Here is a 23430-nt window from a genome sequence, read left to right as displayed (position 1 = left end):
AAAGTGTGTGCCCGGTGTAGTGAGTCCAGTGCCCAATATAAAGTGTGTGCCCCATGTGTTGAGTCCAGTGCCTGATATAAAGTGTTCCCCATGTAATGAATCCATTGCCCCATATAAATTGTGTGCCCCATGTTATGAGTGCAGTGCCTGATAAACTGTGTGCCCCCTGTAATGAGCGCAGTGCCCAATGTAAAGTGTGTGCCCAATGTGATGAGCCCAGTGCCCAATATAAAGTGTATGCTCCATGTGAGCAGCCCAGTGCCAAATATAAAGTGTGTGCCCCATGTGATGGGTCCAGTGTCCGATATAAAGTGTGTGCCCCGTGTGATGATCCCAGGGCCCAATATAAAGTGTGCTCCCCATGTGATGAGCCCAGTACCTGATAAAAAGTGTGTGCCCCATGTGATGAGCCCAGTGCCCAATGTAAAGTGTGTGCCCCGTGTGATTAGCTCAGTGTCTGATAAAAAGTGTGTGCCCTATGTGATGAGCCCAGTGCCCAATATAAAGTGTGTGCTCCTTGTGATGAGTCCAGTTTCCGATATAAAGTGTGTGCCCCTGGTGATGATCCCAGGGCCCAATATAAAGTGTGTGCCCTGTGTGATGATCCCAGTGCTCAATACAAAGTGTGTGCCCCATGTGATGGGTCCAGTGTCCGATATAAAGGGTGTGCCCTGTGTGATGAGTCCAGTGCCTACTATAAATTGTGTGTCCAATGTGATGAGCACAGTACCCAATGCAAAATGTGTTCCCCATGTGATGAGCGCAGTACCTGATAAAAAGTGTGTGCCCCATGTGATGAGCCCAGTGCCCAATGTAAAGTGTATGCCCTATGTGATGAGTCCAGTTTCCGATATAAAGGGTGTGCCCAAATGCGTTGATCCCAGTGCCCAATATAAATTGTGTGGCCCCATGTGATGAGCCCAGTGCTCAATATAGAGTGTGTGCCCCATGTGATGATCCCAGTGCTCAATATAAAGTGTGTGCCCAAATGTGATGAGTCCAGTGCCTGATATAAAATGTGTTCCCAATGTGATGAGTCCAGTGCCCAATATAAATTGTGCACCCCATGTGAATAGCGCAGTGCCTGATATAAAGTGTGTGCCCCATATGATGTGTCAAGTGCCTAATATAAAGTGTGTTCCCCATGTGATGAGGCCAGTGCCTAATATAAAATGGGTGCCCCATGTGATGAGCCCAGTGCCCAATATAAAGTGTGTGCCCCATGTGATGAGTCCAGTGCCCGACATAAAGTGTGTGCTCCATGTGATGAGCCCAGTGCCTGTTATAAAGTGTGTGCCCCATGTGATGAGCCAAGTGCCTGATATAAAGTGTGTGCCCCATGTGATGAGCCAAGTGCCTGATATAAAGTGTGTGCCCCATGTGATTGCCCAGTGCCCAATATAAAGTGTGTGCCCCATGTGATGAGCCCTGTGTCCAATATAAAATGTTCCCCATGTGATGAGCCCAGTACCCAATAAAAAGTGTGTGCCCCATGTGATGAGCGCAGTGCCCAATATAAAATGTGTGCCGCATGTGATGAGTCCAGTGCCCGATATAAAGTGTGTTCCCCATGTGATGAGTCCAGTGCCTGATATAAGTGTGTGCCCCATTGTCATGGTTTGAACAGAGTTCTTGCCCTGCACTCATAGGGTTAAGTGTTTGTGGCCTCTTTCTGGATCTGGGAGGGGTATTTATACTCACTCTTTACCAGGGTTCTCTGTCAGCTATACTGTTGTTCTGGTGTGTCTGCTCCTGGTGTGCATGTATTCTGCGTTGCTTGTTTGCTTCCCGTGTAAGACCCGGTCCGTTCCCTCACTCTGTACTCCGTCTCTCGTTTTGGTACTATTGTCTTCTCCGGTTCTGACATCCTGGCTTGGCTATCGTTACTCCGTTACAGTTTGCCCCTATTGTACCATCTAATGCCCATTCTGGTTTTCTGATCTATTGCTACGTCCTGACACTCCATTCTGTCTAACCCTTTGGTACTGTATTGCTATCTCGTGCTTTGACCCGGCTTGATCTGGTTTCTGTCTCTGTCTATGCCCCTTGGTAACATTGTCCTGTAGTTACCTTTCTAGGAGTTTCCCTGCAGCTCCTAGCTCTGTGGAGCTTAGGCCACGCCCCCAGCAGTCACGTGCTTCAGGTCCTGATAGTCTGAAGCACGCATCGTCACTGCTACTGCCCTGCTCCACAGGTATCTTTGAGCACTGTTTTTGTACTCAGAACATGCGCACTGGCTCAGTGAGCAAGTGCAGTGCGATGTTCCTGACACCCATGTGATGAGTCCAGTGCCTGATATAAAGTGTGTGCCCCATGTGATGAGCCCAGTGCCTGTTATAAAGTGTGTGCCCCATGTGTTGAGCCAAGTGCCTGATATAAAGTGTGTGCCCCATGTGATGAGCCCAGTGCCCAATATAAAGTGTGTGCCCCATGTGATGAGCCCTGTGTCCAATATAAAATGTTCCCCACATGATGAGCCCAGTACCCAATATAAAGTGTGTGCCCCATGTGATGAGCGCAGTGCCCAATATAAAATGTGTGCCGCATGTGATGAGTCCAGTGCCCAATATAAAGTGTGTGCCCCATGTGATGATCCCAGTGCTCAATATAAAGTTTGTGCCCCATGTGATGAGTCCAGTGCCTGACATAAAATGTGTTCCCCATGTGATGAGTCCAGTGCCCAATATAAATTGTGTGCCCCATGTGAATAGCGTAGTGCCTGATATAAAGTGTGTTCCCCATATGATGTGTCAAGTGCCTGATATAAAGTGTGTTCCTCATGTGATGAGGCCAGTGCCTAATATAAAATGGGTGCCCCATTTGATGAGCCCAGTGCCCAATATAAAGTGTGTGCCCCATGTGATGAGCCCAGTGCTTGATATAAATTGTGTGCCCCATGTGATGAGCCCAGTGCCTGATATAAAGTGTGTGCCCCATGTGATGAGCCCAATGCCTGATATAAAGTGTGTGCCCCATGTGATGAGCCCAGTGCCCAATATAAAGTGTGTGCCCCATGTGATAAGCCCTGTGTCCAATATAAAATGTTCCCAATGTGATGAGCCCTGTTCCCAATATAAAGTGTGTGCCCCATGTGATCAGTCCAGTGCCTGATGTAAAGTGTGTGCCCCATGTAATGAGCCCAGTGCTCAATATAAAATGTGTTGCCGCATGTGATGAGTCCAGTGCCCGATAAAAAGTGTGTGCCCCATGTGATGAGCCCGGTGTCCAATATAAAATGTTCTCCATGTGATGAGCCCAGTACCCAATATAAAATGTGTGTCCCATGTGATGAGCACAGTGCCCAATATAAAATGTGTGCCACATGTGATGAGTCCAGTGCCTAATATAAAATATGTGCCGCATGTGATGAGTCCAGTGCCCGATATAAAGTGTGTGCCCCATGTGATGAGCCCAGTGTCCAACATAAAGTGTGTGCCCCATGTGAGCAGCCCAGTTCCTAATATGGGTGCCACATGTGCAATGTGAAGAGTATATTACTCTTTATCTGGCGTGTGTCCAGTGTGAAGAGTATATTACTCTTTTTCCAGCTTGTGTCCAGTGTGAGGAGTATATTTCCCTGTATCTGGCATGTGTCCAGTGTGTGGAGCGTATTGCCCTATATTCGGTGTGTGTCCAGTGTGAGGAGTATATTGCCCTATAACCAGGGTGTGTCCAGTGTGTGGAGTATATTGCCCTATATCCAGGGTGTGTCCAGTGTGTGGAGCATATTGCCCTATATCCAGTGTGTGTCCAGTGTGTGGAGCATATTGCCCTATATCCAGTGTGTGTCCAGTGTGTGGAACATAGTGCCCTATGTCCAGTGTGTGACCAGTGTGAGGAGCGTATTGCCCTTTTTCCAGTGTGAAGAGTATATTGCCCTACATCCGGTGTGTGTCCAGTGTGAGGAGCATTTTGCCCTATGTCCAGTGTGTGACCAGTGTGATGAGCGTATTGCCCTATATCCGGCGTGTGACCAGTGTGAGGAGCGCATTGCCTTATATCCAGTGTGTTTTCAGTGTATAGAGTATATTGCCCTATATTCAGTGTGTGTCCAGTGTCAGGAGCGTATTGCCCTATGTCCAGTGTGAGGAGCATATTGTCCTATGGTCAGTGGGTGAACAGTGTGAGGAGCATATTGCGCTATGTCCAGTGTGTGACCAATGTGAGTAGCGTATTGCCCTATATCTGGTGTGTAGCCAGTGTGAGGAGCATATTGCCCTATGTCCAGTGTGTGACCAGTTTGAGGAGCGCATTGCCCTCCAATTAGTGTGAGGAGCGTATTGCCCTATATCCAGTGTGGGGAGCATTTTGCCCTATGTCCATTGTGTGACCAGTGTGAGGAGCGTATTACCCTATGTCCAGTGTGTGACCATTGTGAGGAGCGTATTACCCTATGTCCAGTGTGAGGAGCATATTGCCCTATGTCCAATGTGAGGAGAATATTGCCCTATGTCCAGTGTGAGGAGCATATTACCCTATGTCCAGTGTGAGGAGCATATTGCCCTATGTCCAGTGTGTGACCGGTGTGAGGAGCATATTGCCCTATGTCCAGTGTGAGGAACATATTGCCCTATATCCAGTGTGAAGAGCGTATTACCCTATGTCCAGTGTGTGACCGGTGTGAGGAGCATATTGCCCTATGTCCAGTGTGAGGAGCATATTGCCCTATGTCCAGTGTGAGGAGCATATTGCCCTATGTCCAGTGTGAGGAGCATATTGCCCTATGTCCAGTGTGAGGAGCATATTACCCTATGTCCAGTGTGAGGAGCATATTGCCCTATGTCCAGTGTGTGACCGGTGTGAGGAGCATATTGCCCTATGTCCAGTGTGAGGAGCATATTGCCCTATATCCAGTGTGAAGAGCGTATTACCCTATGTCCAGTGTGTGACCGGTGTGAGGAGCATATTGCCCTATGTCCAGTGTGAGGAGCATATTGCCCTATGTCCAGTGTGTGACCAGTGTGTGGAGCATATTGCCCTATATCCAGTGTGAAGAGCGTATTACCCTATGTCCAGTGTGTGACCGGTGTGAGGAGCATATTGCCCTATGTCCAGTGTGTGACCGGTGTGAGGAGCATATTGCCCTATGTCCAGTGTGAGGAGCATATTGCCCTATGTCCAGTGTGAGGAGCATATTACCCTATGTCCAGTGTGAGGAGCATATTGCCCTATGTCCAGTGTGTGACCGGTGTGAGGAGCATATTGCCCTATGTCCAGTGTGAGGAGCATATTGCCCTATGTCCAGTGTGTGACCGGTGTGAGGAGCATGTTGCCCTATGTCCAGTGTGAGGAGCATATTGCCCTATGTCCAGTGTGAGGAGCATATTACCCTATGTCCAGTGTGAGGAGCATATTGCCCTATGTCCAGTGTGTGACCGGTGTGAGGAGCATATTGCCCTATGTCCAGTGTGAGGAACATATTGCCCTATATCCAGTGTGAAGAGCGTATTACCCTATGTCCAGTGTGTGACCGGTGTGAGGAGCATATTGCCCTATGTCCAGTGTGAGGAGCATATTGCCCTATGTCCAGTGTGAGGAGCATATTACCCTATGTCCAGTGTGAGGAGCATATTGCCCTATGTCCAGTGTGTGACCGGTGTGAGGAGCATATTGCCCTATGTCCAGTGTGAGGAGCATATTGCCCTATATCCAGTGTGAAGAGCGTATTACCCTATGTCCAGTGTGTGACCGGTGTGAGGAGCATATTGCCCTATGTCCAGTGTGAGGAGCATATTGCCCTATGTCCAGTGTGTGACCAGTGTGTGGAGCATATTGCCCTATATCCAGTGTGAAGAGCGTATTACCCTATGTCCAGTGTGTGACCGGTGTGAGGAGCATATTGCCCTATGTCCAGTGTGTGACCGGTGTGAGGAGCATATTGCCCTATGTCCAGTGTGAGGAGCATATTGCCCTATGTCCAGTGTGAGGAGCATATTACCCTATGTCCAGTGTGAGGAGCATATTGCCCTATGTCCAGTGTGTGACCAGTGTGTGGAGCATGTTGCCCTATGTCCAGTGTGAGGAGCATATTACACTATATCCAGTGTGTGTGTCCAGTGTGAGAAGCGTATTGCCCTATACCCGGCGTGTGCCCCATGTGACCTCTATCTGGAGCCTCCACGTATGCTGTGCTCCCTCCTAACCCTGCGGCTTATCTCCTGCACAGGTGCTCACGGTCAGGGGACCTCTCCGTTGGGAACAGGTAATGATCACCTGTCAGTGTTGAATTGCACAAGTCATCCATGATTTCTCACGCCTCCCCTTCCCCGGACAGGTGACATGTTAGCCATTTTATTTGGCATCCTCTTTGCGGTCACATCGGTGGCGTTTTATGTATATGTGAGGAAGAGCCGGAAGAGGAACCAAAGGTAACATGACCGGGCGCAAGCGGATCCACCCCGTGACTATGTCTGTGTCAAAACCAATCTGCTCCAAAACAGGCGTTCATGAGTGATAGTGGAGAAATGACCTGCAGCACCCCGCTCCTGTCACCCTCTAGACCGGCAGGGGCGTTATTAGGCTCTAACACATGAAGGAGCACATGACAGGAGATCCTGCTCCTCCGGCCATCACCCTGGAAATCCATCATAAAGAAAGTCGTCACTCTGCGGGGTGCAACCTGCATCAACCCTGACCACAGACAATCTGACCACAGACAATAGGACCACAAACAATCTGACCTCACACAATCTGACCACAGACAATCTGACCACAGACAATGGGACTACACACAATCTGACCACAGACAATGGGACCACAGACAATCTGACCACAGACAATGGGACCACAGACAATCTGACCTCACACAATCTGACCACAGACGATCTGACCACAGACAATAGGACCACAAACAATCTGACCTCACACAATCTGACCACAAACAATCTGACCACAGACAATGGGACCACAGACAATCTGACCTCACACAATCTGACCACAGACGATCTGACCACAGACAATCTGATCTCACACAATCTGACCACAGACAATGGGACCACAGACTATCTGACCGCAGACAATGGGACCACAGACAATCTGACCTCACACAATCTGACCACAGACAATCTGACCACAGACAGTGGGACCACAGACAATCTGACCTCACACAATCTGACCACAGACGATCTGACCACAGACAATGGGACCACAGACAATCTGACCTCACACAATCTGACCACAGACGATCTGACCACAGACAATGGGACCACAGACAATCTGACCTCACACAATCTGACCACAGACGATCTGACCACAGACAATGGGACCACAGACAATCTGACCTCACACAATCTGACCACAGACGATCTGACCACAGACAATGGGACCACAGACAATCTGACCTCACACAATCTGACCACAGACGATCTGACCACAGACAATGGGACCACAGACATTCTGACCTCACACAATCTGACCACAGACGATCTGACCACAAACAATGGGACCACAGACCATCTGACCACACACAATCTGACCACAGACAATGGGACCACAGACCATCTGTCCACAGACAATCTGACCACAGACAATGGGACCACAGACAATCTGACCACAGACAATGGGACCACAAACAATCTGACCACATACAATGAGACCACAGACAATCTGACCACTCACAATCTGACCACAGACAATCTGACCACAGACAATGGGACCAAAGACAATCTCACCACAGACAATCTGACCACACACAATCTGACCACAGACAATCTGACCACACACAATCTGACCACAGACAATGGGACCACAAACAATCTGACCACATACAATGGGACCACAGACAATCTGACCACAGACAATGGGACCACAGACAATCTGTCCAAAGACTATCTGTCCACAGACAATCTGTCCACAGACAATCTGACCACACACAATCTGACCACAGAGAATCTGACCACAGACAATGGGACCACAAAGAATCTGACTACACACAATCTGACCACAGACTATCTGACCACACACAATCTGACCACTGACAATCTCACCACTGACAATCTGACCACTGACAATGGGACCACAGACAATCGGACCACAGTCAATTGGTCCACAGACAATCTGACCACCGACTATCTAAACACAGACTATCTCACCACAAACTGAGCCTAAACAATCTGACCACAGACTATCTGATCACAGATAATCTGACCACAGACTATCTGACCACAATCTGACCCTAAACAATCTGACCACAGACAATGGGACTACAAACAATCTAACCACAGACTATCTGATCACAGACAATCTGACCACAGACAATGGGACCACAGACAATCTGACCACAGACAATCTGATCACAGACAGTCTGACCACAGAAAATAATCTGGCCCCTTACAATAATAATGTCCCAATCCTGGGCTCCTGGGCCACTTTATTTAATGTCCCCATCCTGTGTTGCCTTATGTCGCCCCATCCTGGGACCCTATGTTGCCCCATCCTGGGACCCTATGTTACCCCCATCCTAAGCTCCTATGTTGCCCCATCCTGGGACCCTATGTTTCCCCATCCTGGGACCCTATGTACCCCCATCCTGGGACCCTATGTTGCCCCATCCTGGGACCCTATGTTACCCCCATCCGGGGACCCTATATTACCCCCATCCTGGGACTCTATGTTACCCCCATCCTGGGACCCTATGTTACCCCCATCCTGGGACCCTATGTTGCCCCATCCTGGGACCCTATGTTACCCCCATCCTGGGACCCTGTTACCCCCATCCTGGGACCCTATGTTGCCCCTCCTGGGACCCTATGTTACCACCATCCTGGGACCCTATGTTACCCCATCCTGGGACCCTATGTTACCCCCATCCTGGGACCCTATGTTACCCCCATCCTGGGACCCTATGTTACCCCCATCCTGGAACCCTATGTTACCCCCATCCTGGGACCCTATGTTACCCCCATCCTGGAACCCTATGTTACCCCCATCCTGGGACCCTATGTTAACCCCATCCTGTGACCTATGTTACCCCCACCCTGAGCTCCTGTGTCCACTTTAATAATGTCCCCATCCTGGGCCCCTATATGAGCTTCTCACAGAGAGGAGGAGATTCGCCTCATCTTCCTGTGCGCTCTGGCGTCCTCTTGTGAGTTCATATTTGTTGTGGTCCTTAAAATGGCCACTGACTGCAGCGGTGACAGTGAAGAAGAAGAAACAATGGCGTGCACTTTGTGTGGGAACTTTGAGGTGCTGGTGAAGTGGGATGGAGATCCCTGGAATCCAGTGGTAACGAGTCACCGCACAGTCCTGATGAACATTTGTGGACAGTTTATTTCACATATAGTGGGTAAGACAAAGGCGCTGATATGGAGGAAGGTGCAGGGAATTTAGCGACAAGAAAATAACGTTTTGACCCTACAAGGCCACACTGCCAATGTAAAGAAAGAAGAAAAACACTAAAACTAAGCTTGGTTGAGCTGGTATACATGCAGTATATGAAGTGAAGGAGTTAAATACACATATATAAACACATGTTCACATTGGCCATAAAGCAGACAAAACCTACAAGAGACAAAATGAGAAAACCCTCCTGTAACTAAATAAGTAAAATGCAAAAGTAATTCAGAGTTCTTAGTAATACTGGATTTTATCAAATGTAGCATAAAAGTCGTCCCACCGCGACAAGGTGACCCTGGTCGGGGCGATCCTACACTGGCTAATATTAGTACCTTATCCTGTGTCAGAGTTGACGTCCGTGTGTGAATAAGGGCAGTACAGTATTGCTAAGAACTCTGAATTATTTAAATGCACTTTTGCTTTTTACTTATTTAGTTACAGCGGGTTTTTCTCATTTTGTCTCTTGTAGGTTCGGTATGCTTTATGGCCAATGTGAACATGTGTTTATGTGCTGCGTGTGTACCAAGTCAATCCAAGCTCAGTTTTTGTGTTTTTTTTTCTTTGCACTTTTGCATTCTGTGCGAGCCGGGGTGCGGCCTCCCTCTCCTGAGTGGGAAATTGTATGTAAAGGCTTCCCCAGACAGGTGTCCACTGGTTGGGACCCGGTCCTTGTCTGCCCTTATTCACACGGTGACGTCAACTCTGACACATGGTAAGGTTATTAATATTAGCCAGTGTAGGACCGTCCCAATCAGGGTCACCTTGTTGTGGTGGGACGACTTTTATGCTACATTTGATCTAATACAGTATTATTAGGAACTCTGTGTTACTTCCATGCACTTTTGCTTTTTATTTATTTAATTACAGCAGGTTTTCTCATTCAATGTAAAGAAAGACCATGACACGAGAACCAGCTGCACATACAAGAAAACAACTTATAAGTCAGGATAGAACAAAATAGTGAAAGATAAGAATAGAACCCTGCAGACAAGACGATTCGGGATATTTCAGTTGTTAGAGGACCTTGAATACAACGCTAAACACATGAGAACGCTCGTCAAGGTGAATGCACGAGGGGTAAATTTATTAAAGAAAAGAGGAGAGAATGATGGATACAGAACACGAGAGAGATTGTACATCATTCACTCCCTGACGCGCGTCCTACCTCCGACAGTTGGACTTGTCAGTCATTTGTCTCCAGGTGCAGAAGCTTTATCTCCGGTGTTGTGGATACAATGTCTCCATCATTCTCTCCTCTTATTCTTAAATAAAGGTCACCCCTCGTGCACTCACCATGACGCGCGTCCTTAGGTGTTTATGTCTCCTGAATCGTCTTGTCTACAGGGTTCTATTCTTATTTTTTTTTTACTATTTTGCACTATGCTGAATTATAATTTGTTTTCTTGTATGTGGAGCCGACTCTCATGTTAGTGACAATGTGAATAAGATCCTTGAAGGTCGAAAAATTATTTTCTTATTGCTAAATTCCCTTAACCTTCTTCCATATCAGCGCCATTGTCTTACTGCCCACAAATGTTCATCAGAACTGTGCGGTGACTCATTACTACTTACAGCTGTGACAGGTCGCTCTGCTCAGTGACAGGCCGCTCTACTCAGTGACTGGCCGCTCTGCTCAGTGACAGGCCGCTCTGCTCAGTGACAGGCCGCTCTACTCAGTGACTGGCCACTCTACTCAGTGACTGGCCGCTCTGCTCAGTGACTGGCCGCTCTGCTCAGTGACAGGACACTCTGCTCATTGACATGCCGCTCTGCTCAGTGACTGGCTGCCCTGCTCAGTGACTGGCTGCCCCGCTCAGTGACAGGCCGCTCTGCTCAGTGACAGGCCGCTCTGCTCAGTGACAGGCCGCTCTGTTCAGTGACAGGCCGCTCTGCTCAGTGACAGGCCGCTCTGTTCAGTGACAGGCCGCTCTGCTCAGTGACAGGCCGCTCTGTTTAGTGACTGGCCGCTCTACTCAGTGACAGGCCGCTCTGCTCAGTGACAGGCCGCTCTGCTCAGTGACTGGCCGCTCTACTCAGTGACTGGCCGCTCTACTCAGTGACTGGCCACTCTGCTCAGTGACAGGCCGCTCTGCTCAGTGACAGAATACTCTCGTCAGTGACAGGCCGCTCTGCTCAGTGACTGGCCGCTCTCCTCAGTGACAGGCTGCTCTGCTCAGTGACTGGCAGCTCTGCTCAGTGACAGGCCGCTCTGCTCAGTGACTGGCCACTTTGCTCAGTGACACGCCGCTCTGCTCAGTGACAGGCCGCTCTGCTCAGTGACTGGCAGCTCTGCTCAGTGACAGGCCGCTCTGCTCAGTGACAGGCCGCTCTGTTCAGTGACAGGCCGCTCTGCTCAGTGACAGGCCGCTCTGTTCAGTGACTGGCCGCTCTACTCAGTGACAGGCCGCTCTGCTCAGTGACAGGCCGCTCTGCTCAGTGACAGGCCGCTCTGCTCAGTGACAGGCCGCTCTGCTCAGTGACTGGCAGCTCTGCTCAGTGACAGGCCGCTCTGCTCAGTGACTGGCCACTTTGCTCAGTGACACGCCGCTCTGCTCAGTGACAGGCCGCTCTGCTCAGTGACTGGCAGCTCTGTTCAGTGACAGGCCGCTCTGCTCAGTGACAGGCCGCTCTGTTCAGTGACAGGCCGCTCTGCTCAGTGACAGGCCGCTCTGTTCAGTGACTGGCCGCTCTACTCAGTGACAGGCCGCTCTGCTCAGTGACAGGCCGCTCTGCTCAGTGACTGGCCGCTCTACTCAGTGACTGGCCGCTCTACTCAGTGACTGGCCACTCTGCTCAGTGACAGGCCGCTCTGCTCAGTGACAGAATACTCTCGTCAGTGACAGGCCGCTCTGCTCAGTGACTGGCCGCTCTCCTCAGTGACAGGCTGCTCTGCTCAGTGACTGGCAGCTCTGCTCAGTGACAGGCCGCTCTGCTCAGTGACTGGCCACTTTGCTCAGTGACACGCCGCTCTGCTCAGTGACAGGCCGCTCTGCTCAGTGACTGGCAGCTCTGCTCAGTGACAGGCCGCTCTGCTCAGTGACTGGCCACTCTGCTCAGTGACTGGCCGCTCTGCTCAGTGACTGGCCACTGTGCTCAGTGACTGGCCACTCTGCTCAGTGACTGGCCACTCTGCTCAGTGACAGGCCGCTCTGCTCAGTGACAGGCCGCTCTGCTCAGTGACAGGCCTCTCTGCTCAGTGACTGGCCGCTCTGCTCAGTGACAGGCCGCTCTGCTCAGTGACAGGCCGCTCTGCTCAGTGACAGGCCACTCTGCTCAGTGACAGGCCTCTCTGCTCAGTGACAGGCCGCTCTGCTCAGTGACAGGCCACTCTGCTCAGTGACAGGCCTCTCTGCTCAGTGACTGGCCGCTCTACTCAGTGACAGGCCGCTCTGCTCAGTGACTGGCCACTCTGCTCAGTGACTGGCTGCTCTGCTCAGTGACTGGCCGCTCTGCTCAGTGACAGGCCGCTCTACTCAGTGACAGGCCGCTCTGCTCAGTGACTGGCCACTCTGCTCAGTGACTGGCTGCTCTGCTCAGTGACTGGCCGCTCTGCTCAGTGACTGGCTGCTCTGCTCAGTGACTGGCCGCTCTGCTCAGTGACAGGCCGCTCTACTCAGTGACAGGCCACTCTGCTCAGTGACAGGCCTCTCTGCTCAGTGACAGGCCGCTCTGCTCAGTGACTGGCCGCTCTACTCAGTGACAGGCCGCTCTGCTCAGTGACTGGCCGCTCTGCTCAGTGACTGGCCGCTCTGCTCAGTGACTGGCCGCTCTGCTCAGTGACAGGCCGCTCTACTCAGTGACAGGCCTCTCTGCTCAGTGACAGGCCGCTCTGCTCAGTGACAGGCCACTCTGCTCAGTGACAGGCCGCTCTGCTCAGTGACACGCCACTCTGCTCAGTGACAGGCCGCTCTGCTCAGTGACACGCCACTCTGCTCAGTGACTGGCCTCTCTGCTCAGTGACAGGCCTCTCTGCTCAGTGACTGGCCGCTCTGCTCAGTGACTGGCCGCTCTGCTCAGTGACAGGACGCTCTGCTCAGTGACAGGCCGCTCTGCTCAGTGACAGGCCGCTCTGCTCAGTGACAGGCCGCTCTGCTCAGTGACAGGCCGCTCTGTTCAGTGACAGGCCGCTCTGTTCAGTGACAGGCCGCTCTGCTCAGTGACAGGCCGGCCACTGACATCACATAGCAGTAGCATTGAGAGGTCAGCGGCCTATGAGAGGCTGCAGGAGTCAGCGTGCAGCCTCTGATAGGTGGGTGCACATTTAACGTCACCGTTTTGTGACGTCAGTGCGCGGCCTGTCACACATCAGTGAGCCCTGTCACAGCTGCAGCTGACGTTCAGATGATGTCCATCATCGCCAGGGCCGGCTCCAGGCTTTCATGCACCCCTGATGAGTCTCAGTGGCCTCTTAATACATACCACAATTCCTGATGCACAGATAAGAAATATCGGTACAGTACAATGCCAAAGATTTCACTTCTTACATTACATGAGTGATATCTGTAATGCATTCTACACTAGGTCAGAAATCGGCGAATACTTACAGCACACAGTGTAACTGCAGACTCAACAACATGGACGGGACAGTAAGGTCCTCCATACAATATAATGGGCACTACATAGTCCTCTATACAGTATTATGAGCACCAAAAAGTTCTCCATACAATATCATGGACACCACATAGTCCTCCATACAGTATTATGAGCACCACATAGTCCCCCATACAATATTATGGGCACCACATAGTCCTCCATACAGTATTATGGGCACCACATAGTTCTCCTCACAGTATTATGAGCACCACATAGTCATCCATACAGTATTATGAGCACCACATAGTTCTCCTCACAGTATTATGAGCACCACATAGTCCTCCATACAGTATTATGGGCACCACGTAGTCCTCCATACAGTATTATGAGCACCACATAGTCCTCCATACAGTATTATGAGCACCACATTGTCCCCCATACAATATTATGGGCACCACATATTCCTCCATACACTATTATGAGCACCACATAGTTCTCCTCACAGTATTATGAGCACCACATAGTCCTCCATACAGTATTATGGGCACCACATAGTCATCCATACAGTATTATGAGCACCACATAGTTCTCCTCACAGTATTATGAGCACCACATAGTCCTCCATACAGTATTATGGGCACCACGTAGTCCTCCATACAGTATTATGGGCACCACATATTCCTCCTGTGGGGATAGATAGCTCAGCTGGGATCTTTGCTTTGGCACAAGCGTGTGGCTATGAAGTCACTTCAGCAGACTAGCAATTTCCACATGAATATGGACACGGCATATTTATTGTGCACACTTGTTATCCAATGTTACACATGCCAAACATGAAATAAAACATCTAAGGCCGTCTGGCCACTGACTAACAATAGCAGGCTAACTACAAAATAAACCTATATAACAGCAAACAAGTCCATGTAATCTTACTGTGTCAGCTCCCAGTTCAGCAGACGAGATAGACTGAGAGATTCCAGCTCCTCCTGATTATATCAGCTGGACCAGTCAGGAAACCAAAACCTGGATTGAATTAGTGGAGGGGGAACTACCAGTCCTTTCCATGCTGATCACTAAGGAAACCAGTACTGGATTACAGTGAAATAAACTGGCTTCTTCATCAGTACAGGGAGACATATGAAATGAAACGGGGAGAAATATACCTGTTTTCTAGTACCTCTCCCCTTGGCACCTCACACTCCATACACTATTATGAGCACCACATAGTTCTCCTCACAGTATTATGAGCACCACATAGTTATCCATACAGTATTATGAGCACCACATAGTTCTCCTCACAGTATTATGAGCACCACATAGTCATCCATACAGTATTATGAGCACCACATAGTCCCCCATACAATATTATGGGCACCACGTAGTCCTCCATACAGTATTATGGGCACCACATATTCCTCCATACACTATTATGAGCACCACATAGTCCTCCATACAGTATTATAAGCACCACATAGTCCTCCATACAGTAATATGAGCACCACATAGTCCTCCATACAGTATTATGAGCACCACATAGTTCTCCATACAGTAATATGAGCACCACATAGTTCTCCATACAGTAATATGAGCACCACATAGTTCTCCACACAGCATTTTGAGCACCACATAGTCTTCCACACAGTATTATGAGCACCAGATAGTCCTTCATGCAGTATTATGGGTGCCACAAAGTCCTCCGTGCGGTATTATGAACACCACATAGTCCTCCCTACAGTATTAGGGGCACCACACAGTCCTCCATTCAGTATTATTGGCACTATAATTGCTCCTAAAGTATAATCAGCACCACTTAGTCCGCCATACAGTATTATGGGCACCATATATTGCTCCATACAGTATATTGGGCTACATATAGTGCTCTATACAGTATAGCGGGCACCACTTAGTCCTCCATACAGTATTATGGGCACCATATATTGCTCCATACATTATATTGAGCCACATATAGTGCTCCATACAGTATAATGGGCCACTTATAGTGCTCCATACATGAGTGATGTCTATTGTACATTCTACAATAGGTCAGAATCCAGGGAATCCTTACAGCACAGTGTGACTGCAGACTTATCAATATGGACGGGTCAGTATGGTCCTCCATACAGTATGAAGGTCACCTAATAATACTCCATACAGTATAATGGGCACCACATAGTACTCCATACAGTATTATGGGCACAACATAGTCCTTCGTACAGTATTTTTGGCACTGGATAGTCCTCCATACAGTATTATGGGCACCATATAGACCTCCTTACAGTATTACGAGCACCAAATAGTCCTTGATACAGTATTATGGGCACCACATAGTCCTCCATACAGTTTAATGGGCACAACATAGTCCTCCATACAGTTTAATGGGCACCACATAGTCCTACCTACAGTATCTTAGGCACCGCCAATTCCTCCATACAGTGTTATGGGCACCACATAATCATCCATACAGTATTATGAGCACCACATAGTCCTCCATACAGTATATGGCTATCACATAGTCCTCCATACAGTATTATGGGCACCACTTAGTAATTCATACAGTATTATGGTCATCACATAGTCCTCCATACAGTATTATGGGTGCCACATAGTCCTTGGTGTGGTATTATGAGGACCCCATAGTCCTCCCTGCAGTATTATGACCACCACATATTCCTCCATACAATATTATGTGCACCACGCAGTGTGGGGTACAGCATGCAAGCATCCCATAAACAAAGCATTACAGAAGCTAAGCATCAAGTAAACAGCAGTTATCCATGGCAGTTAATCAGGGCAGGAGTCAGGTAACCCACACTTTGCTTTCCCCTTTAACCATGTGCTTTACTTCTATCCTCCTGTGCTCCCTTGCCATCCTCATTCACCACCCCATCCCCCCTCCATCAAGACTCATACACATTAGCCCCTCTATACTTCCCTCTCCCATGTACAGCTCCCATGCACTCCTCACCTTCCTGAGAAACCTCTGCCAATCTTGCCCAAACACATCGCAGAAAAAAACTACTTATAACTCCAACAACTACTTGCTCTTTATCTTCCTTCTCCTACTGATTTCAGGTGACATCTCCCTGTTGTGAACTCATTTTCTGCTCCACCAGTTGAGAGTTCTCCTTCCGTTCTCCCTCTGGTGGTGACAGGAGGTAGTGAGGTTGGTTTAATTGATAGTGATCTGCCACTTTATGAGGAGGATAACAATTGGCTCTCTGGAGTATCAGACTGGATATAAGACAGCCGACGCCCTATCCTGGTGCTGGTGATTCAGTCTGCTTCTCAGGTCTTTGACTTCAGCTCTGTTCTAGTCTTCTCAAGTTAAGTTTGTTTTTGCTATTGTTCACACTTGCTCTTGTTGGTCAATTCAGTTTTTTGTGGTCAGCCAGACCCTCCTGGGGTTGTGCTGAATTTCCACTCCTATTTATCTGTATTTGCCTTTTTGTCCCTTACTAGTTCGGTCTCTTTTTGCTCTGTCTCAGAATATTTCAGAGTTCTGATATAGTGGGAGAAGACTAGTGACTTCAGGGTTAATTTTGCTATCAGAAGTGTTGGACATTATTTTGGTAAGGGTTTTGGCAGATTGCAGACAGTGTCTTTCCTTTCCTGTCCTTTCTAGTTAGTCGGGCCCCATCGTTTGCTCAGCCTATTTTTCTGCCTTTGTTTGTGTTTTCATCTTGTTTCACCGTCAATACATGTGGGGGGCTGTCTTTCCTTTGGGGTCTGCTCTGGGGCAGTTAGTTTTCCTCTTTTCCTGCTTTAGGCTTATGTAGCTCTCCGGTTGTGACGAGGCGTCTAGGATCATTGTAGGTACGCTCCACGACTGCTGCTAGTTGTGTGGTAAGATCAGGGATCTGCAATCTGCATAGTTACCAACCTCTCTGGTTTTCTGAGACTTGACTTGTGTTGTTTTTTCCAACTCGGTGACCCATTCATAACATCTCCCCCTACCCTGGTCCACCATCCCCCAACCTCAACCCCTACCCTACCTCATATCAAAACCATAATAATCTTATTAATATTACTTGCACTGCCTCATCTCCATCATTTAATTGTGCCCTCTGGAATCCATGGTCTGTTTGTAACAAGCTTCCTTTCCTGCACAACTACTTTCTGAACAACTCTCTTAATCTGTTGGCCCTCACTGAAACCTGGATTCAGGATTCTGACACTGTCTCTCCTGCTGCCATTTCATATGGTGGCTTACATTTCTCTCATTTCCTGAGACCCACAAACAGACATGGTGGTGGAGTCAGCATACTCCTGTCCCCACAATGCACTTTCCAGGTCATCCCCCCAGTTCCATCACTCACATTCTCTTCTTTTGAGGTCCACAATATCAGGCTCTTCCGTCCCCTCTCCCTCAGAGTAGCGGTCATACAGTAGGGAAAAAAAGTATTTAGTCAGTCAGCAATAGTGCAAGTTCCACCACTTAAAAAGATGAGAGGCGTCTGTAATTTACATCATAGGTAGACCTCAACTATGGGAGACAAACTGAGAAAAAAAAATCCAGAAAATCACATTGTCTGTTTTTTTTTCATTTTATTTGCATATTATGGTGGAAAATAAGTATTTGGTCAGAAACAAAATTTCATCTCAATACTTTGTGATATATCCTTTGTTGGCAATGACAGAGGTCAAACGTTTTCTGTAAGTCTTCACAAGGTTGCCACACACTGTTGTTGGTATGTTGGCCCATTCCTCCATGCAGATCTCCTCTAGAGCAGTGATGTTTTTGGCTTTTCGCTTGGCAACATGGACTTTCAACTCCCTCCAAAGGTTTTCTATAGGGTTGAGATCTGGAGACTGGCTAGGCCACTCCAGGACCTTGAAATGCTTCTTACGAAGCCACTCCTTCGTTGCCCTGGCGGTGTGCTTTGGATCATTGTCATGTTGAAAGACCCAGCCACGTTTCATCTTCAATGCCCTTGCTGATGGAAGGAGGTTTGCACTCAAAATCTCACGATACATGGCCCCATTCATTCTTTCATGTACCCGGATCAGTCGTCCTGGCCCCTTTGCAGAGAAACAGCCCCAAAGCATGATGTTTCCACCACCATGCTTTACAGTAGGTATGGTGTTTGATGGATGCAACTCAGTATTCTTTTTCCTCCAAACACGACAAGTTGTGTTTCTACCAAACAGTTCCAGTTTGGTTTCATCAGACCATAGGACATTCTCCCAAAACTCCTCTGGATCATCCAAATGCTCTCTAGCAAACTTCAGACGGGCCCGGACATGTACAGACTTAAGCAGTGGGACACGTCTGGCACTGCAGGATCTGAGTCCATGGTGGCGTAGTGTGTTACTTATGGTAGGCCTTGTTACATTGGTCCCAGCTCTCTGCAGTTCATTCACTAGGTCCCCCCGCGTGGTTCTGGGATTTTTGCTCACCGTTCTTGTGATCATTCTGACCCCACGGGGTGGGATTTTGCGTGGAGCACCAGATCGAGGGAGATTATCAGTGGTCTTGTATGTCTTCCATTTTCTAATTATTGCTCCCACAGTTGATTTCTTCACTCCAAGCTGGTTGGCTATTGCAGATTCAGTCTTCCCAGCCTGGTGCAGGGCTACAATTTTGTTTCTGGTGTCCTTTGACAGCTCTTTGGTCTTCACCATAGTGGAGTTTGGAGTCAGACTGTTTGAGGGTGTGCACATGTGTCTTTTTATACTGATAACAAGTTTAAACAGGTGCCATTACTACAGGTAATGAGTGGAGGAAAGAGGAGACTCTTAAAGAAGAAGTTACAGGTCTGTGAGAGCCAGAAATCTTGATTGCTTGTTTCTGACCAAATACTTATTTTCCACCATAATATGCAAATAAAATGAAAAAAAAACAGACAATGTGATTTTCTGGATTTTTTTTTCTCAGTTTGTCTCCCATAGTTGAGGTCTACCTATGATGTAAATTACAGACGCCTCTCATCTTTTTAAGTGGTGGAACTTGCACTATTGCTGACTGACTAAATACTTTTTTTCCCCACTGTATATCGGCCCCCAGGCTCACCCACCCACTTCCTTGACCATTTTTCAGCCTGGTTGCCGCACTTCATGTCCTCACAACTACCAACTCTTATCATGGGAGACTTCAACATCCCCATTAACAGCCTTACTTCCACATCTGCATCCCAGCTTCTATCACTAACCACTTCTCTAGGCCTCTCGCAGCTTTCAACCTCTGAGACACACAAGGACGGTAACACCCTTGATCTGGTCTTTGTCCGGCTCTGTTCAATCTCCCACCTAAAAAAGTCACTGCTTCCACTCTCTGACCACATCATTCTCTCCATTGTGCTCACAAATCCTCGCCTACCCCAGCTCACTCTTACCTACCACACATTCAGAAATCCACAAGCCATTAACCCTCAGACACTTTCAGACTCCGTACACTCATCACTGTCCCCAATCTCCTCTTTTTCCTGTCCTGATCTAGCTGTTCATCACTACAACGACACTCTTAGAAGCACCATTGACCAAGTAGCTCCCCTCACCCTCAGAACCTCCAAGCACACAGTAAAATAGCCCTGGCTCACAGCGCAAACTCAACTTCTCCAGCGATGTTCTAGGAGTGCTGAATGCCTATGGAGAAAAACCGCACACCAGAAGACTTCATCCACTTCAAATTTATGTTAAGAACTTATAACGCTGTCCTTCACCTCGCCAAACAGACCTACTTCACCACCATGATCTCCTCACTAGCCAGCAACCCCAAGAAACTTTTTGATACTTTTCACTCCCTCCTCAGGCAAAAGCACAAGCCCCTAACACAGTCATTTGTGCTGGTGACCTGGCCTTCCACTTTACAGAAAAAATAGATAATATCCGTCAGGAAATCTGCTCCCAACCACCAAGTGCTGTGATTCCCATCCCTTCCTGCATCTCTCCTGGCTCACTTTCCACATTTGATCCCATCACAGAAGAAGAAATCTCCAGACTCCTCTCTTACTCTCGTCCCACTACATGCACTACCGACCCCATTCCCTCACATCTCCTCCAGTCTCTCTCTCCTGTTGTCACAACTCACCCAACTGCAATCTTTAATCTCTCCCTCTCCTCAGGCATTTTCCCATCCTCCTTCAAACACACCATCGTTACTCCATTACTAAAGAAACCTGCTCTCGACCGATCCTGCACAAACAACTACAGACCTGTCTCCAATCTCCCCTTCATCTCTAAACTTTTGGAGCGCCTAGTATACTCCCGCCTTACCCATTACCTCTCCACTCACTCAATTCTAGACCCTTCACAGTCCGGCTTCCGCCCCCTACATTTGACTGAAACTGCACTCATCAAAGTGACCAATGACCTTCTGACAGCAAAACGTAACGGTGACCACTCTCTGCTCATTCTTCTTGGCCTATCTGCAGCTTTCGACACTGTTGACCACCATCTCCTACTCTCTAGGCTCCAGTCACTAGGCATTAAGGACACTGCTCTCTCCTGGTTCTCTTCCTATCTCTCTGACGGCTCCTTCAGCGTTTTGCTCGCTGGCTCCACGTCATCTCCTCTTCCTCTCGCAGTCGGGGTACCTCAGGGCTCAGTCCTTGGCCCCCTTCTCTTCTCTCTCTACACGGCCCCAATTGGACAGACCATCAGCAGGTTTGGCTTTCAGCACCATCTTTATGCTGATGACACACAACAATATACGTCATCCCCGAACCTTACCCACGCTGTACTACAGAACGCCAGTGACTGTCTGTCCGCAGTCTCCAACATCATGTCCGCTCTCTATCTGAAACTCAACTTCTCCAAAACTGAACTTCTGCTCCTGCCGTCTCCTAACCTCCCTAAATCTGACATTTCCCTCTCCGTGGGTGGCACTATAATAACACCCTGGGATCAGGCGCGCTGTCTGGGTGTTATGTTTGACACCAAACTCTCCTTCACATCCCATATACAATCTCTTGCCCGCTCTTGCCGCTTACACCTAAAGAACATCTCTTCGCCCTTTTCTCACCATGGAAACAACAAAAACCCTCACTGTAGCATTGATCCACTCCCGCCTGGATTACTGCAACGCTCTATTAATTGGCCTCCCCATTACTCGACTATCCCCTCTCCAGTCCATACTTAATGCAGCAGCCAGGGTCATCTATGTGGCTAAACGGTACTCGGACACTTCTGCTGTTCGCCAGTCCTTACATTGGCTGCCCATTCATTATAGGGTCCAATTCAAAGTACTTGTTATCACCCACAAAGCTCTCCACAGTGCAGCACCCCCCTACATCTCCTCCCTCATTTCTGTCTATAGGCCAAACCGACCGCTGCGCTCTGCAAACGACTTTCCACTAACCTCTGCACTAATTCGTACCTCCCACTCCCGACTCCAAGACTTCTCCCGCACTGCACCAATCTTCTGGAATGCTCTACCCCAAGAAATTAGGACTATCCACAATTTGCATAGTTTTATTTGTTCAGAGCGGCCTATCACGTTCACTAATCACAGTCATTCTATGTGTAAGTGTGCGTGTGTAGCCCATTCACTATCTCCATCCATCCCTCACTCCCTCAGGATGGCTGGACCTTCATACACACCTGTACTCTGTATCTCCCCCACCTCATTGTAGATTGTAAGCTCTCACGAGCAGGGTCGTCTTATTTTACTTTAATTATTGTATTGTTAATGCTGTTACTTATGACTTGTGTTTTGAAACTCTTAAACTGTAAAGCACTGCGGAATATGTTGGCGCTATATAAATAAAGCTTATTATTATTATTATTCCTACATACAGTATTATGACCACCTCATATTCCGCCATACAATATTATGTGCATCACATAGTCCTCCATACAGTATTATGGGTGCCACATAGTCCTCGGTGTGGTATTATGAACACCTCATAGTCCTCCCTACAGTATTATGACCACCACATATTCCTCCATACAGTATTATGAGCATCACATAATCCCCGATACAGTATTATGGGTACCACATAGTTCTCCATAAAGTATTATGAGCACCACAAAGCCCCTGTACAGTATAATGGGCACCACGTAGTCCTGCATACAGTATTATGAGCACCACATAGTACTCCATACAGTATATGGTTATCACATAGTCTTCAATACAGTATTATGGGCACCACATAGTCCTCCATAGAGTGTTATGGGTGCCACATAGTCCTCCTTGCGGTATTATGAACACCACATAATCCTCCCTACAGTATTATGGGCACCACATAGTCCTCCATACAGTATTATGGGCACCACATATTACTCCATACAGTATATTGGGCCATATATAGTGCTCCATACAGTATAACGGGCACCACATATTCCTCCATACAGTATTATGGGCACCATATATTTCCCCATACATTATATTGGGCCACATATAGTTCTCCATACAGTGTAACGGGCACCACATAGTCCTCCTTACAGTATTATGGGCACCATATATTGCCCCATACATTATATTGGGCCACATATAGTGCTCCATACAGTATAAAAGGCCACATATTGTGCTCCATTCATAGTGAGTGATATCTATTCTACATTCTACAATAGGTCAGAAACCGGCAAATCCTTACAGCACACAGTGACTGCAGACATCAATAC

At 48.2% G+C, this 23430-nt stretch overlaps 1 protein-coding gene across 1 annotated transcript in view; it reads left to right on the top strand.

The window, feature by feature from the left end:
• The window catches only part of CA9 (carbonic anhydrase 9), a 386906-nt gene that overhangs the window by 353872 nt on the left and 9604 nt on the right, over positions 1 to 23430 (top strand). Inside the window, exons 10-11 of the mRNA XM_073562498.1 lie at positions 6167 to 6202; positions 6275 to 6368. Coding sequence (XP_073418599.1) covers positions 6167 to 6202; positions 6275 to 6368 — 130 coding nt within the window. The remainder of the gene's footprint in view (positions 1 to 6166; positions 6203 to 6274; positions 6369 to 23430) is intronic.

This window comes from Dendrobates tinctorius, unplaced genomic scaffold, assembly GCF_039654945.1.
Source record: "Dendrobates tinctorius isolate UK_male_01 unplaced genomic scaffold, ASM3965494v1 ptg000353l, whole genome shotgun sequence".
Classification (NCBI taxonomy): Eukaryota; Metazoa; Chordata; class Amphibia; order Anura; family Dendrobatidae; genus Dendrobates; species Dendrobates tinctorius.
This window is presented reverse-complemented; position numbering and strand designations above follow the sequence as displayed.